Genomic DNA, 19,221 nt, shown 5'->3' with positions numbered 1-19,221 from the left:
GTCTAGTTAAAAGTATTGTTTTGATGTTATTCTCTTGGTATGATACTGTACTACTATTATATAAAATGTTACTGCTAGGGAAAGCTGGGAGAAGGATATACAGGCTCTTTCTGTAATTATTTTGAAATTTTACTGTGAATCTAATTATTCTATAATCAAACATTCTTAAAAAGAGGAAAAATAATATGGAGTTCTCATATATGGGGTCAACAACTTTATATACTGTGATTTTTGGGGGAATGTTAACACCTTAAAATACCTAATATACAGTTCTACACAGAATACTGAAGTTTTAAAAAACACCTTCTCTAAACCTGAAAAACCTACACAATTACAAAGTATTTGTATCATAGTTTTACTGAATCATTTATATTGTCATATTTAAACTCTTTGCACCCATGAAGAATCTTAAATCCTTTGACATGAATAAAACATCTATCAAACGCCTGAGGTATTCAGTAATTTATTTTCTCTCATATACAAGGGTACTTCAAAAAGTTTGTGGAAAAAGGAATTAAAAGATAATATGAATCCTTCCATGAACTTTTTAAGTACCCTCATACGTTTAAGAATTTAGCCCATGGATCCTAAGATTTAGGGGCAAAAAGAATGTCTACAAACTATCCTCATATCTAAAAAGATCAGAGTCTTTTCTGGAATAATGTCATTCTTCCTTCTGTGCCCAGCTTTCCCTGCCTGTGTCACCACTGCTTGCAGTAAACATCTATTCTCAGAGCTGCTCATAATTTTTTTAGAATCTGCAAGCACATTGATTCCTGAACAAATAAAATGGTGTTTTCTCTAGTTCATTTCATACTTTATACTCTTATCAAAAAGAAAGGCATCAATTATTTTAATTAATAAGTGACAGAACTTGAATGTTACTTAAAAACCACTTTCTAAAAGGTGTTGATTTCCTGGTTGTATTTCAAAGCAATTCATTTAAAGAGTACACTCTGTTATTTATAATAAGCTCAATCTTTAAAAAATACTTTAACATAGATTTTTATACATTACATAACTTTCAACATGCCTGAAATAAAATTTAAATGCAGCATGTTGTACCAAAAATATTTACCTTATACCATTCTATCTGCAACACTGTTTTGAGAAAACTTCTTACATTATTTATGTAACTGTCTATGATAGTGCCTTAAAATGAACTGCTATTATCTCTGACCCACAAGAAATTACTTTTTGTTCAAATATTTAAATATGAATGCACACAAGAAATCTGAAAGGCTAGATGTTGCTCTATTTCAGATATGAGTAGAAGAGATTAAAATAATTCACTAACCTCATTAATCAGGAACTGGAGCTGGATTACAGCAGCTCCACTGTCATGCTGGCAGTAACATTCTACTCCTGGACGACCAAAGCTGTCATTAATTCCATTAAGGAGTTTATGGTACGTGTGGAACTCTTTTTTTCAGAAACTGATAAGTAATAGACAAATAAACATTCCAATGACCTAATATTCAATACAGACTATTTACTGAAGTTGAGATTAAAAGTTAGATTTATTATACATCAATCTAATCAGTTTCTGTTGATAATCAGAAGTCTCAGAGATTATACGCCTAAAAGAAGCAAACTTCCTTTTAGAAACAAATGAAGTATTAAAATTAGCAATACACAAAAAATAAGATTATATATAGTTACTTTACTATGGCCCACAGTGTTTTCTTCCTCTTAAAATAACAAAAAGAGGAGAAAAGATAGTTGAACTGTAGAGCACCAATTTTGTCCAAGTCAGCAAACAAATCAGAAAAGTAGACAAATGTCATTTTGGAATACTGCCTTTAAAAATAATACTTTTTTTTACTGTCATTTTTCATTCCTGCAGTGTCATTTTTAAGTAGGCTAAAAATATAATGAAGAACCATGTTATCATGTTTCTAATTGCAGCATGATGTTGTATCACAATGAATTTATCAATCTTTTACAATAGACACGGATAGAATTTGTATATAATAATTATAGCAAATATTTACATAACAATTTCTATGTGTCAGATATTACTGTAAACATGTTATATATATTACTAATACATTCAGTCCTCAGAACCCATGAAGAATGTTATTTTCCCCCATTTAAAGAGATAAAGAAGCTGAAGTACAGAGATATTAAGTAACTTGACTCAAATTGCACAACTAGAAAGTAACTGAGATGTAATCTGAATAAGAATATTCTAACTCCAGAGTCTACCTATACTCTTAATTAATAAGGTATGCAGAGAAAAGAACAAAACAGAACCAAAAAAGACCCTACACACTTTTATAGCTCATTATGTGCCAGGCCCTCATATGTGCATATTACCTTCACAAACTTGAAATAAGAAAGTAGTCATTTTAACATGCTGCTATACTAATCTAATGTTCACTAGCTAATAAATATTAATACAAAGTAAAAAGCAAAATCTAAAAATAAAATTTGGTATGATTTGATAAAATTATAGCTTTCTGTATACAAACTCACATTCATGTGTACAGACTATTACTACATTAATATATACCACATGGTTCCTTTTAATGAAAAATAATTGTACAACTGGTTAAATTCCTATTTTCTATGTATTTTTTTTCCTTTTGATTTCCAGAATTTTTCTAGGTGATATTTTCAATGGACTTTTTTATACTACTAGCAATTAACTATTATTCTATAAACTAGTAGACTAATTGAGCATGTTTAGCTCATAGTACTCTACTCTCTAAACAACTAGAATTATTATTATTAGTAGTAGCAGTAGTAGTAGTAGAAGTAGAAGTATTTTTGATACCCCAGTTGCTCAACTGCAACTACAGGAAACTAGATTTCAAATTGCTGGTACAGAAACTGTGCAAACCACACCCTGATAGGCCAAAGAAAGAAATGTCTACATTTCTGCTCACCCATTTTTTTCAGGTGACAGCACAGACCTTGAATTGCCTTTTCTCCCAGTATGGTGAGTTTAATTCTAATCTTTCCAGCTAAATTATTCTTTTCAGCACCAATCAGCATATTTTATGATTTCCATTTTACACGAATGAATTAAAACCTCTTACCTAACCAGATCAAGATCAATATCCAAGTTAATAAAATATGTGAGCTATTGAGGACAGTCACAAAAATTATATTTATCTGACATTTTATCACAAAACATACATAACTTTGCTAATATTTTAATATTGGCCAAAGACATTTTCTTTGAGTATAGATCTATTAATCAGAGTTCAGAGTTGCTTTTCTTGAATAAAATATAGCCATGAATATCCAGGTATAAGATTTCCAGTTTAATTTTTTTAAATGGAACTTTAAAGATACCTGTAATGAAACATGAGTGCAGCATTCATAGAGAGTCTTATTATTAATTTTCTAGTCATCTATAGTTCTTATCCACACTAAATCAGATGGGACAATTTAAGTAATTAATCTTCAAAAAGTCTTCCCAAAGTATTCATCTTAGATTTTTATTAAAGAACCTTTCTGCATTCATATTTCATCAGATTATATAATATTAAGTTGAATTACTTGATTAGAATATCAAATGTAATGGGTACAAACAGATTTGGGAATACATAAAACTGATTCTTTTATAAGCAAAGAATAAGCAATCAGCTCTATTAATTTAGGCCTTCTAGGAAGTATGCTATTGGTCTCGATATGTCAGTTTGCCATGGGCATCCATCAATATTTTATCCAGAGAGAATAAAATGTGTCTGTAAATCCAAGAAGCACTTGTGAAGTTCACAGTCCAGGAGCACAGACTCACTAAAAGACTAAGATCTAATCATAGGACTATAAAATGCTTCCCCCTATTTCCACACTTCACCACTACATTACTGAAGATCTATTTACAGCAGTACATCATGTCCAGATATCAAGAAAAAAACTACAATGCATTCTAAAAAGCAAAAAGCACAGTTTGAAGAGACAGTACAAGCATGAACGATATCAGAGGAGAACTAAATAAATGCAGAGGTCTTCCACATTCACAGATAGGAACACTCAATATTGTCAAACTATCAGTTCTTCCCAACTTGATCTACAGATTCAATGTAATCCCAATCAAAATCCTAGCAAGCTATTTTGTGGATATTAATGAAATTATTTTAAAGTTTATATGGAGAGGCAAAAGACCCCGCAGAGTCAACACAATATTGAAGGAGAAGACCAAAGGTGAAGAACTAATCCTACCCAGCTTCAAGACTTAACTATAAAGCTACTATAATCAAGACATTGTGGTATTCGTGAAAGAATAAACAAACAGATGGACAGAACAGAGGACACAGAAATAGATTCAGATAAATACAGTCCACTGATCCTTGACAAAGGAGCAAAAGCAATACAAGAGAGAAAAGACAGTCTTAGTGTTGGAACAACTGGACACTCACATGCAAAAAATGAATTTAGACACAAACTTTATACCCTTTACAAAAATTTACTCAAAATAGATCATACACCTAAATGTAAAATGCAAAAATATGAAACTCCTGGAAGACAGCACAGGAGAAAATCTAGATGACCATGAGTTTGGTGATGACTTTTTAGATATTACACCAAAGGCACAACCCATGAAAAAAAGAACTGATAAGGTAGACTTCATTAAAATTAAAAATTCCTGCTTTGTGAAAGACACTGTGAAGAGAATGAAAAGACAAGCCTCAGACTAGGAAAAAATACTACAAAAGATATATTTCTGATAAAGGACTGTTATACAAAATGTACAAAAAACTCAACAATAAGAAAACAATCTGATTTTAAAAATGGAACAAAGGCCTTAATAGACATCTCACCTAGGTAGCACAGGTAGCAAATAAGCATATGAAAAGATATTCTACATCATATATCATCAGGAAAATGCAAACTAAAACAACAAGGAGATAGTAATGACACACCTGTTAAGAGTGGCCAAAATCCAAAACACTGAGAACACCAAATGCTTTGAAAGAATATGGAGCAACAGGAACTCTCATTCATTGCTAGTGGGAATGCAAAATGGTACAGCCTCTTCAGAAGACAGTTTGTAAGTTTCTAACAAAACTATATATACTCTTACCAGTAATTGTGCTTCTTGGTTTTTACCCAAAGAAATTAAAAATTTATGTCCACACAAAAACCTGCACACGGATGTTTGCAGCAGCTTTAGTCACAACTGCCAAAACTTGGAAGCAACCAAGATGTCCTTCAAATAGCAAATGAATGACTAAACTGTAGTACAACCAGACAATGAAATATTTTTCAACACTAAAAAGAAATGACCTATCAAACCATGAAAAGACATCATGCAAAACTAGATGCATACTACTAAGTGAAAGCCAATCTGAAAAGAATACATACTATATGATTCCAACTATATGACATTCCGGAAAAGACAAAATCATACAGGCAGTAAAAAGATCAGTTGTTGCTGCGATTGGGGAGAAGGAAGAATAACAGGGGATTCTTAGAGCAGTGAAACTATTCCTTATGATATTGCAATGCCAAGAGTGAGTCCTAACGTAAACTACAAACTTTGGACGAAAATGATGTGTCAATGTAGGTTCATCAATCAGAACAAATGTTCCATCCTGGCAGGGGATGTTGATAATGCAGGAGGCTATATATGTGTGGGCAGAGGGTATGGGAAATCTCTGTACATTTGGCTCATTTTCACTGTGAACCTAAAACTGCTCTAAAAAATAAAATAAAGTCTATTTAAAAAATTAATACATTAAAAAATGAAAACAGCTACATCCTCATGATTATCACTGTGGACATAATTTTTACTGCTGACTCACAACTCTAACATTCTGCTAATCTGTCACTTAAGTAAAACTATAACATGCACTATCTCTGCAGTAAGAATTTAACAAAATGGTAAAAATAACCATGAGAGATACACAAGTCCACATTTAAAACTTCCTTAACTCAATTGTTAGTTTACAATAAAAATGCAACAGTATTTGAAAAAATTAGGTCAGTCACTGCTTTCTTGTAATGTTAATGAAACAAGCACCAAAACAAAAAAGCAATTGCAGCATCTATACTAATAATAGGCCTCTAGTTACTCCTTCCATTATTATTTTGAATAAAAACGTTTTTATTATTTATAAACAAATTAGAGTGGTTGAGAATATTCATTCTTTTGGATCCACTGTTTTGGAGTTAGGATTGTCTCTGAAGAGTTCAAAATGAATTGCTTTATCACAGGCAATTCTTTAGAATGGCTTTTGATATATAAATATACCTTTAAGTGAACCACTTGCTCAGTCTACTATGAAATATAGGCATAAATAATAGTGCTCTGGGTTAAATGAACAAGAAGGAATGTACATTTTCATATACAAGTGATAACAATCTTTTTATCCCAGCATCCATTCTCAGATGCCCAATAGCTAATCTTTTCTCGAGTATGACAAAGTTAATTTTAAAAGAAAAATACAAAACATTATGAAAAATATACTGCAAAGACTGAATGGGTGGAAAAATCTGTTTCAACACTTTTTCTCCTTCTAAAAAGACACAAGGAAAAGATACACAAAAGGAAAGCAATTTAGCAGAAAGTACTGCGATAGCTGATGCCACCAGATTTATAGTCACCTTTGGCAGAGTACTGCTGTGAAAAAGCAGAGGTACTGTTATTACAAGAAAAGATTATGTACTTTCAAGAAAGGGTAGGATTAATCACTCTTCAACAGACAACCTCACCAGGAAAAGCTTCAAAAATTCTAGACTCTACCTAATGTGTAGGGGAGACAAGACCAAAACTATTATAAAAAATCTCCAACTAAAAAACACAAAAACTATTTAACAATAACAAGCAATATAATTTCTAAGATTAATCATATATTTGCAAATAAAACCATGTATTAAACAAACCTTATTAGTCAAATGATGATTAATATAAAACCAAAGTTATCAGCTATTTTTTATTTTAAAATCTTTATCTTCCACTCCATTTTAAGGGAATCTAATGAATTATCCTAGATTATATTCATGTTAAAATCATAGCAACAATAAATATAAAGAAATATATTTAGTTTGTCATAATTTCATTTATTTGTCATATATATACATATATATTTAAAAAAATTCCAAAAGGATCAATCCAGTTGGAGAGATGAAGTAGAAATTAGCCTTATTTACTGAACAAAATTATATCTATTTACTGCTACTAGAAAAAAATGCAAACAGTGGACAACTATAAACACTGTTCAAAAAGTAGATATAATTTCAACTTCCAATTAAAGTACCATATATATTCTTTCTAAAAAGGGGCATGTAACATATCCAATTCTAGAGAAGGTTAACCAAGCACCTGAATTTGCTGCTAGAAGCCTTACAAGTTTTTTGTTTTTTAATACATTATTGATTTTTCAGGTTGCTTTCTCACACCAATGAAAGAGTTATTTTTGAACAAAGCTTGCACACATCTAAGAAGTCACACTATTTCAATGAAATGCTTACATTATCCTTTATCTTTAAAGGTATCTATCTAAATGTGTAGATACATATCTATATATTAATGAAAATATTAAGAAAAAGCTATAAATGTAAATATATTTTTAATTAAAATTAGGTAGTAAAGGTCTCAAGCTGAATACTTTAATATAGAACTGATCACTGAACTATCCCCAAAGGATGCCTAATTAAGCATTTTTATTATTATATCAATTACAATTCAACAAAAAGATAATGCCTCTTTCGCAGGATCAAAAACACTTATGGGGCCGGCCCCGTGGTGCACTCGGGAGAGTGCGGTGCTTGGGAGCGAGGTGGCGCTCCCGCCGCGGGCTCGGATCCTATATAGGAATGGCCGGTGCGCTCACTGGCTGAGCGCGGTGCGGGCGGCACCACGCCAAGGGTTGCGTTCCCCTTACCGGTCACAAAAAGACAAAAAAAAAAAAAAAAACACTTCTGAAAATGGTATACGAAATTTGGTATACAGTGTTTAGTATAAGTATCATTAAAAATTACTAATTCTTTAAATGTTTATTTATGATTAAAAGATTAAATTTCAACTGGTATACAAGTGCAATTTATGAAATTTACATATAAAAATGTCAATATTAATTCCTTCCTGAACATTCTTCTCTACACACATTTTAAAAGCAAGACATCCTGACAAACTAAAGCTGAGATTGGCAAACTATGGCCTGTGGATCAAATCCAGCCCACAGCCTGACTTTGTAAATAAAGTTTTATCAAAACTTACAGTCCTTTACATATGGTCTATGGCTGCACTTGTGCTATACATAGGCAAAGCTGAGCAGTTGTCACAGAGACAATAAAGCTTAAAATGACTTACTAGCTAGCCCTTTACAGAAAAAGTTTCACTGACTCCTGAATTAAAGATTTGATCTTCAATAGTTTTAAATGTGTGTGCATGCACAAACACACTCATCTTCTATATGATCTTTATTAGAGAACATATTAAGTTCATCGTTTAGGAATCTTTATGTTCCCTCTGTCTTAATTTTATAATTTGTACACTGCTGTCTAATTTCTGGACTCTTGAAAAGCAGAGTATACTGTCTAATTTTGCTGATTTGCTTCACTTTGGATTGTACTGCATCTTCTCACGTGTTGTAACGTTCTTGACAATTTATTTAGAAAGAAAACACCATTCAATATTACATAGCTATAATTTCCAAAAGGTCTATTTTTAGACATTTAAAGTCTACATGATATTACTCATACAGAATGGCAATGTAGAAATTTAGATTTTAGGTGCTAAACTAAGAAAAAGATGGCTAAATAGGTTCGAAGTGGGGATGGAATCAAACCAAAAAATACATCACAAAGACAAACACACTGGGCTTTAAAAAATAAAAATTATTTAAACAGGGAGAAGACTATTCTAGATTTAAGAAATTACTACTCATGGCCCACTGTGGAACACTAAGTAGTAAGCAATAAACTGTCAACAATTCTTTACCCTCCTTTTCCTCTCATTTACTACCCACCCATAGCCAAAAAGAAAAAGAAAAACAGTATTCAAGTATGTACTCCACAAATAAGAATAATCAATTATGTTTCAACACGAAAACTGTGAAAAAAGAAAACATAAAAAGTTACATGCTAAACAGAGTTAGTGTCCAAAATTTCTTCAACATGAAAAACAGAAGAATGAGAGATTAGAGGGTCCAAAATCTCTTTAAAATGAAATATGAGGAGAATGAGAGGCCAAAGTAATTAGAATTGCCTGATCTGAAAGTAGGTGACTGCAACATATTGAAATTATTCAGAAATATTAAAAGTGATAATATAGATATATGGAAGATCATTAAATTGTCTTTATTTTTATTGCTGCAAATAAAAATTAGAAATGGGTTCAAACTGAAGTACAAAATAATTATATTACATAGAAGCCTCCACATCTTTACAGGAAGAAGTCTGAGTAAATACATCAGAAGGTATCATTTCTCCTCCTCAGAATAATTTATGTTGCATGTGACTAAAGGAAGAGAGATGTATCAAGTACCTCTTGGTAGTGTTTTTATGATTATAGTTTCATAAACTCTTAGTTTATTTCATAAAAACCAAGCCAACAATCACTTTGTTTTATTTCCCAAGAACTATTATAGTTTGTAGTACTGGATTATGTTTAAAATCTATCTTAACAAAAGGTATTCAAATCTAAAAGGTAGTATATAGTGAAATGCCCTTATTTCCACTTCATTCCTTTATATTCTTAAACAGATGAACATATGTTTAGGTCAAACCAAAAACTGTTTTCTTAATCTGCAATCCCGAGATACCAAGTATACCTTCTAATGATTTTAACAGGCCAAATCAGGTCAGGAAATTCTCATTTAAATATTGCAAAACAAATCAATACTGACACTCTGATCATTAATATTCCTCTCGTAAATAACATGCCTCTCCCAATGCATGAAGTTAAAGCCAAACTAATACAACAACCAAAACTTATCTTTTCTTTAGTGATACTCAACTCCTACAGTCAGGTCACTTACACGTACACTTTCAATTACTACTACTGCAAGTTACTATAAAATTACCAAATTTAGCACTCAAATTACACACCAGCAATTCAAGGAAGATTGTCCCTATATTAAATCTCTTATATAAAAATTAATTAAATCATATGATTAGAAACTCAATTGTTAAGTAAATTCATTTTAATTTTACATCCTGACCATTAACACCCAAGAAAGGATGGTAAACTTTGAACTCTGTTAACGGTTATTAAAAAATGCCCAAGCTTCCTATGCTATAATGATCCCTTAACTGTTATACAAAGAAAGTGCTACAACCCACCATCTTAATAATCAATGTGAGCTGCTGTCATAAAGAAAAATGTGTTAATTTATTCACATGTTCTTTCCTGGTCCCTTTTATTAACTAAGGTTTACACTTGTGCACCTTCTGACTTGGATTATGAGTGCATTCGATGGATAGAAAGCAAAGGGAGTCACAATGGGATGGAATCCAATATTTCACCCTCTGTAACAGGTACTCAGATCCATATAGACAGACATGGTCCAAAGAATTCCCAAATTCTCCACAGAAAAAGGAATTCTAAGATCCTAGAGAGGGAAAAACTTCGAAATCATGCATCTCAATTTCCTCATTTTACAGAAAAGGAAGTTGAAGCTCAGAGAATTTAGTTAATTAGTCTGAAGATTAGAACACAACCCTTCTAATAATAAGATAATTTTTCCCAAATTCCTCTTTATTTATTTTCCTTTAGGATGGCAAAGTCAAGTTATAATTTTAAAATGAATTATACTAAAAAAAAAAAAAAAAGAAAAGACAACACCAAATAAAAACCTATCTTACATAAAGCAGAAAGGCTTATAAAGCACTGAACTTATTCTCCAATAGTTAACATATTCTTTTGAATTCCATACAATTTCTATCACATTTTGTTCCCCTCCACAAGAAATCCATTGCAAAATAAACTGCGTCCAGGCAGACTCCATTGTTTCTGAAGTAAAGGTGCCTACTTCTCCTGCTGCAATAGTCCATGCTGAGAATCACAACTTACAGCTGATACTATATTCATTCTTATTTTAACACAAAGTCCTCTTTACTGAAGAGCTAAGAGTTGAGAAGTAGAAGTTTTTTGAAGTCTTTGCTTCACTACAGCTAGAATTCCAAATGATTAGAACTCTTCTATGAACAAAAATAACAGAGGAGGAGAACAGTAGATAAAATTTTGGCTAAATTCTAGCTAAAGTAATTATTTCACTTTCAATTATTTCAAACAAAAATCATTTCCAAATCTTTTTTTCAATAGTATGTTTTGTAAAATAAAATTAATAAGCAGCAAGTCCAAACATCCTAATATTATCTTACAAGTACAGGAAGTCATTAAATAATCATTTATCTAGTACCTACTATGTGAGAAACTTTCACATATTATCTTATTACATTTAAATAACAATTTTGCAAACTTGTGGTTGAAAAGAACAATTAAGGATAAACTAAAAGAAAAACAACAGTACCTTTTAAGATCTTTTCTTCAAAGACTGCATCAGCTACAAAAATAAATAAAATGAAGGTCTTCCTACACAGTGCCTGGCACCTAGTTGCCTCTCAGTAACTATTCACTGAAATAAATAAATGAAGGACCTGAAAATTAAAACCAAAAAAACCCCTCTCATATTAATAATAATAGAAATCATATATTAAACATTCACCAAAATGTCCCTGCAAGGTTCCTGCATGGCTACACACACACACATTACATTTAATACTGACAATAACCTCATGAGCTAGATAGGGTTATTATTCCTATTTAACTCCTGAGGAACTTAGGCTAAGTGCAGTGGATATCAACCAGGAGCACCTGGAAGTGTGTGGGAGAGTTTGGGTTACCACACTGACAGGAAAGGTAACACTAGTATTTAGTAGGGAACATTAAGGTATCTTGCAATGTGCTAGACAAACTCACAGAATTATCCCACCCAAAATAATATCACTACTAGGAAACACCTACAGGGAATAAATGGACAAAGCCAAATAGCTAATAATAACTTTAAATATAAATTCAACAACAAAATTCAGGAAATCACCAAGGGCCGTTACAAAAGGAAATTAAACATAAAAGTGTATCAAATTCTCATGCTAAAATAAGAAGTCTAGGCTACCTTCTCAAAATGGCAATATGATAAAAGTAAAAGGTGATATAATTTCAAACTCAAGATTTCCTTGAGACGTCTTTACCAAGTTTTCCAGTTCTATCCTATAATTGCCTCAATGTTTTACTTGCAAAACCTATCATCTTTAATTACTCCCTAAGATTGTATACAAATAAGTCATCAAGTCCTTCACCAATTCCAATGCTACCACCCCTGTTTTGGGTCTGTTTTACTATCTATATGGCTTAACAGTTACCTACAAGGTTCAGGTGGTCTGTTCTTTTCATCAATGATACCACTGCAACATTTATCACGCTAAAAATCACACTTTCTTCCTGTCAGCATCTCCTTACATAACTAGGATCCCTAATTGAATAACATGCAGACACCTCAGGTTAACATTCAAGGCCCTAGGCCAACAGGCTCCTTATTTCTCCCCCCAACTCAATTAGAATCATTACTCCAAACAGTCTCTTAGTTTTCCTCCAAACTACCTTAATAATTCTCTTTTCCATATTTTTGCCCATTCTGCTTTCCTTGCCTAGAATAATTTTACCCCTCTTTCCAACCTGCCATTCTGAATCCTTATCTACCAACCTGTAGAAATGTTCATCAAATGCAATGAACTTACCTGTAATCTGACTTTATGTAATGTCCACAGACCCCTAAATAATTCTATAGTTTCAATTGTTTATCTTGTTCCAGTCCTCTGGTTAGGACTGGAAACTCTTTGAGGGTAAGAATTACATTTCCATTTTTTTTGTATTACTTAACTACAGAAATATATAGCTACTTGAAATCACAGAATTGTTCTTTGAAGAAATCACGTAATACAGCACATTCATTATTATAGTAAGAAAAAATCTAATTCAAGAACACATAATACTTCAGTGGAAAGACAAGAACTAGAACTTAGGCCATAATTTATAATCTAATATTGTTTGACATTTAATAAGAGCCTATTAAAAAAATGAACTCCAGGGTATAAAAATCATCTTGTAAGCCTGCATCCAGAAACATTACACTGAAATTTAAAAGACAATCAGTGCCTCATCAAAGTAAAGATTGCCCACTGCACTGTATTTTCCACAAGTCAAGAGGACAAAAATGAAGTTCTTTGATACACTTTGATAACTATTTTTAAAAACCTTAAATTTTTACACAAATTCAGTAAATTTGAAATTCCATCTTTCTGCTTAATCCTTGAAATATTCATATATAAAATGGCCTCACTGCATCTAAACAAAATTTTACATTACAAATAAGATCAGGATAGCCCATGATTGCATTAACGTACAAAGAAATTTGAAATTATACTAGTAAAACAGAAGACTAGATAAAAACAACAGGAGCATTATTAAAAAGACCTTCTATCTTCGGTTAGAACATTTTTTTTCCCTTTACTTATCTGTATGGGAATAATAATAGATTATTTCACCCCAATAGTTCTGATCCCTAGATTAGTGGTAATAATTAAATTGTTCATATTTCTATACAGCAAAAAGAGAAGAATTAAGATAATCAAATCATTTCACTACTATATGACTTAGTTTATAAAATTATGCTTTCCTGCTTCTTATCAATAAGTGTATTCCAACTTCATATTCTCTCCAGAAGCCAAGAATCATCAGTCAATTGCTATACATTACTATATGCTACACTTTAATGCAGTAAATACATTAAATTTATTTCGCATTATTATCAGGTATTATTTAACAATCAGATTTTCACTGACCCTAGAAACATTAGATATCAGACATAACTTTCTAGTTTTTTCTTTTTTGTTTTTAACTCTAGGTAGATAAATCAACTTAGTACAGTCCTCTAACATTTAGAAATATAACCTATTAGTCAAATTAGATATGCATTTAACATTCTAATAGCCCAATTCTATTTCTGAAAACATCGAACGCCTCCTTTTTCTTGCTCTGCAGTTAAATGAAGGAAAAAAACTTTACATAGAAATATATTTCTGCTCTAAAGACACCTTTTAGTACAAATGTATTACATACGACAAGAGTCTAACATGAGAAGAGAATAAAGGATGAAAAGAAACCAACTGCAATAGGGAAAAATACAAAACAGCAAGGTCAATAAACAGACTTGTAATAAATCTGCATGTTAAACCAATATGGAGCTTTGAAACTAGAATCTATAAATTTCGGTGTCTAGTTTCAAAAAAAAAAAAAAAACAAAGAAAGAGAAACTAATGTATATCTTAAACCATATGTGAAAAATGAGATAAAAATAAAAAGGTCTTAGTCATTTTCCATAAATCAGAGCCATAATAAATAAAGCTCATAAGCTCATCTGCTACTTAAAAACCTAACAGAAGGAATGACTAGGTGGTATTACTGGCAGGCAAGCCAATTTATCACTCTGGAATATTCGTACAATTCTCACAAAAAAGCAAAGTAGAAAGAGGTTTGGTAAACAACTTTCCAGACTTCATTCTAAATATAGCAAGGGAGTTCTAAAAAATAATTTAGAGTATAATTGTAAACTACAATTACAAGTTCACTTTCATTCATTTATTTAACTATAAAAAATATGTATACAAAAAGTCATATACAAGTGATAATTCTGGACACCTGATCCTTGCTTTTAATTGGCAATTAGTACATTTTAACTACATCTTTTGTGTTAACTTCCTCATTATCCAAATGTATTAGAGTTAAAAGTGTTGCCTAAGAAAAATATTTGGTTTTATAAAATGAGCCTTGCTGGTGTTACTCACTTATAATTAAATTAAGTTTAAAGAGAAAAAAAGTTACATATCATGAGATTGTTGAGACCACACAGGGAAAACAGTAAAAACTGAAGCCATTTAAAAGAAAAGCAAAGTAATCTAAAAATAACTGATTCAATTCAATTTTCTTTTCTTTTTTTTTTTTTCCCCGAGTCCTCTGATGAAATTTTTTGGGGGGAATATAAAAATCTGCTTCCATTCCAAAGAGTCCATCTAGATCCAACAATGCACTAATCTTGTCACTACACAGAGTTCTGCTGAACACTAAGTACCTACACTGACAAAACGAACTTTATTCTCGTCTTCACAAAACTAAAACAGGAACCCTAAACTTAGAAGGTCTTAATCACTGGGTTCAGGAATAAAAATATTTACACAATGGAAGCCAAAAAATATTCTAGTCTCAACTATCTAGATATCTGGGCAAGAGAAGTTTAGACATATTGTCTCAGAAATTAACAGATTCAGATCTAGCCTGGTCAGATTTTACCATTCAAATAGGTATGACTGTAGTACTAGTATTTACTGCATACAGTAGACTTCACTTTGCAATTGTCCATCTGAAAACTTTTATTAGCATTTTGAAGACAGCACACTAAATAAAAAATAAAACTTGAGGCATATCCTGACACCATACAGTACTTCTTTGAAATAAAAATTTTAAAAGATCGTAAGTAAAATGCCTGGAGCATGTTTAGCTCAAGCACAGGTTCTCCTCTTCCTTCTTAGGAGCCAGATAAATCTGAAATGTAAAGGGATAAAGCTCTTCCCCTAGCCCCACTTTTTTTTTTTTTTTTTGACAATAGTAACGTCTATTGAGATGTAGAGGTTTTTTTCCCCCATTTATTATCAACACATTGCTTCAATAATATAGAAAGCAGATATCCTACAAAAAGATGAACAAAGCATTTTCTTTTTACTATCTTATATTGAAGTTTTAAAAAAAGAATATTTAGGTTAAGTATTTGTGTCTTGCTTTTACTATGGTAATTGCCAAAGTAAAAGCAAACACAAATTTTATTTGAAATTAAATAATATAAAAGAGAAAGTGAGAAGTAGTCTCCATTGTTTAGACTAAAAAAAAAAATTATACCTTCTAAGGTATTTTTTAAAAAATGTTTATGACAAATCTACTATAGTTCATGCATAACCAGGAAAAATACTAATTCTCTCTATAATAATACATTCATGTACAGCTAACCTAATAGTTCTTACATATACATTACAAATGTAGACCATAAAAGGGAAAGTGTATCAAGATAGTACACTTATCCCTATGCATTTTACAAAAGCTCTAAACTTCTAGAAATAGTATTAACCCTTCATAACTATTTATAGAAAATTAATTTGCCATATTTGTCTTCTGCTAATGATTTTTCTAGATGAACATGTCAGAAACAATCAAATTCAAATTTAAATCCAACTTGTAATTTATTAGAATAAATAGGTCATAAATTCAACATCTACCAGCCACAATATTTTTAAAAGCAATTGAAATGTGCACCATACTACTGACTTTAAACCTCATCCATAACATCCCCATTTGATAGACTACTGGTATAAACAGATTATATCCCCTTAGAAATTTCTAGCTCCTTACAAAGAAAGTTGTTACTATAGCAAAACTTTCCAACTCGATTTGGATAAATGTTTACCTACTAACAGCTGAGAAACATCATAGCAACACATAACCTCAATATATGTATAATTAAGAGAAAAGCCAACACCACGTGATTTTTCACAATATATACCGGATTACACCATTCCCTTAGAATTAAACAGGGAAATACAAATTTATTTGGAACGAATTAACAACACAGAACTGGGGAGAACAAAGTAAAAGTTAAAAAATAAAATTAAAGAAAGGATACAGCCTTAAAGCACCAGTCAGAGTTCCCACTGCCAGGATCTTCTGTACAGGATCAAAGGCCAGGGCTGAGGGTTGATAAGGAAATCCATGGCGAACAGTCTAGGGATGGGCAAGTGACATCACAGCAACCAAGGCAGCAAGCGAAATTTAAAAATAGAAAAGTCAATACGGGCATTAGAATTTAGAACCAAATATAACTGATGCAAAACACACACGCACATGCACTTAATACTTTTTTTTAAAAAAAGTGAAATCTACATTAACAAAGTTATTCACAGAACCTAAAACAAAAATCTATCTCAGTTTAACACTTTAATTTCTGCTTTTCCATAATACTGGCATTCTATAGAAAAAAATTCTAAATATTCTATACTATTACATCTCACACCGAATTACTAAAGTTTGCAGTATCTAAAATTCTGTAAATTCATCTAAAAATGTGATTCACGCTTTAAGAGTAATCATCCCATCATTACTTTATTTGCATGCTAAGTATTTCAAAGGAAAAGCTGCCTTATAATTACTTTAGTCAAGTACTCAGTAAAGCAATTATCAAACCTCTATCCCAGCACTTTGCAATCTTAATAGAATGAAAATGAGTATATGTATTTTTGCAGTTTACTGTTAAGTCCACAAAAATTTTAGGGCACTAGGGCAAAAAGTGTATGTACACACTTTTAAGAAACTCCAACATACGAATGCATAACTATAAGGAAGGTAGGTATTAATCCCCAAACAAGTTGGTATTTCTCATTGAGCAGCTGGTGAATTAATTCGCTGCATCATTCTTTCTGAATTACAGATCGCTATGGCAATTATCGTGTCATTAATAGGCAAAAATCACAGTACTAACTTTTTATGCAAATACAATGATTAACAGAACCCTGCGATTTCATATTGTAAGCCACTCATACCACATTTTAAGGCAAAAGTGATGAGCAAAGATCTGGTTGAACGGGTTTGGCTTTTTGATAAACAATATTCATTACACACTGTTTCCAAAGGAAACTTCGCAGTTGGCGAATTATATTAAGCTCCTTGAAAATAAAAGCTTCCAGATTATTGCTAGCAGTGTCAGAATACAAATCAAAGGTCAGATAATACGTCTGAAGCAACCTTGAATCGACTGCTGCAGGTGAAAAGGGGAGAGAAAAAAAGATCAACGAAAAGGAGTAAGATGTCAATCTCCGAAATAACCCATCAAGGAAACATTTGCTAGGGGAGGAGCGAGCCCTTTATTAGAGCTATGATTATTACTGGCGCTCTCTCTCCTGCACTCCCTGTAAAGCACGAGTAGCCCCCTAAAACGACCCCAATATTTCAGTGAGGGCGTCGCAAAGCTGCGCGCTCCGTTCACCTTGCAGAGCTGAAAGTGCTCGGACTGTAGCGTTTCCTGGATCTCGGGCTCCCGGTTCCCAGGCGGGTGTTGCTGCTGCTGCTGTTGCTGCGAGGCCGAGGACGAGCCGGCGGTCAGGCCGTCCAGCACCTTCCTGATGTTGAATTTCCTCATGGTCTCGGCGGGGAGGCACGGGGGGTCCCCGGGTGGGGGACACAAACAGGGGCCGAAAGCAGCTTAGACCGGGGACACTAAGTGGACGTGTGAGGGGAAGGAGGCAGCTGAGGGGGAAGCAAAAGATAATCCCAACAGGAAATACTGCGACGACGAGAAAGCGGCGGCCAGAAGAACACCAGGCAGCGACCCCACTTCTTCCGAGGCCGCCGCAGTTCGCCGAGGCTGCTGTGGTGCCGCTTCACCGCCGCCGCCGCCTCCTCGCTCCGCGGCCCGGCGGCAACAGCAGCAGTGGCGGCGGCGCCCCGAGCCCGCGCCGGCCAGCCTCACCTGGCCGCGGGCGGACTCTGCGCCGCGCCGCCGCCCCGGCTCGCCCCCGCCGCCGCTGCCGCCGCCGCCGCGTCCATGGCCCGCGGCCCCGCCGCTCCTCGCCCGCCCCGACCCCGCAGTCCCTCGGCGCGTCCTCCCACTCCGGCTCCTCCTCCTCCTCCCGGGGGTCGCCGGCTCTCCGTGCCCGGCCGCCGCTCAGCCTCTCCGCCGCTCAGCGCCGCTGCCCGCACGGCATCGCACGCAAGGCGCCCGGGTGGGTCTCCGCGCTCGCCGCCTCGCTCCGCCTCGCTCCTCCGCCCCTGGGCCGGCCCGCCCTCGCTCCTTCTGAGCCCCGGCTGCCTTCCTCAGGCGCCGTCGCTGGCTCTCCCGCCGGCCGCTCCCTTTCGCCTGACAGGGCGCCTCGGCACACGGCACCAACGCCCGCCTCAGCAGCGGCGGCAGCCGCGGTTACAGCGCCTGCCGCGTCGGTGGCGGCAGCTGGGCCTCCGCCGAGCCGGGCTGCTGGGCATGCGCACGCGCGCCGCAGCCGCCCCAGCGCCCCAGCCCCCCAGCCGGAGCGAAGCTGGGGCTGAAATGATCCTCTGCGAAAGTCCCAGACGCCGGCTGAATCTCTCCCGCCTGGATCGCGGTGTCAGAGCATGCAGCTGCTTCCCCTGCAGCTGGCATAGTAAAAATGTTGACGACTACCAAGCCG

The 19,221-nt window shown here is 34.3% G+C and overlaps 1 protein-coding gene across 4 annotated transcripts in view; it reads right to left on the bottom strand.

Annotated features, from left to right (window-relative positions):
* The window catches only part of STXBP5 (syntaxin binding protein 5), a 184,239-nt gene extending 165,687 nt beyond the window's left edge, over window positions 1–18,552 (bottom strand). For all 4 annotated transcript variants that reach the window (XM_063096374.1, XM_063096375.1, XM_063096376.1 and 1 more), the window contains exons 1-3: window positions 18,045–18,552; window positions 16,689–16,786; window positions 1,298–1,379 (exon numbers count right to left, since the gene is read on the bottom strand). In XM_063096374.1, the coding sequence (XP_062952444.1) occupies window positions 1,298–1,379; window positions 16,689–16,786; window positions 18,045–18,197 (333 nt within the window). In that variant the 5' untranslated portion in view covers window positions 18,198–18,552. The remainder of the gene's footprint in view (window positions 1–1,297; window positions 1,380–16,688; window positions 16,787–18,044) is intronic.
* Window positions 18,553–19,221: the final 669 nt, after the last annotated feature.

The sequence above is a fragment of the Cynocephalus volans genome, chromosome 5 (genome assembly GCF_027409185.1).
Source record: "Cynocephalus volans isolate mCynVol1 chromosome 5, mCynVol1.pri, whole genome shotgun sequence".
Taxonomy (NCBI): domain Eukaryota; kingdom Metazoa; phylum Chordata; class Mammalia; order Dermoptera; family Cynocephalidae; genus Cynocephalus; species Cynocephalus volans.
This window is presented reverse-complemented; position numbering and strand designations above follow the sequence as displayed.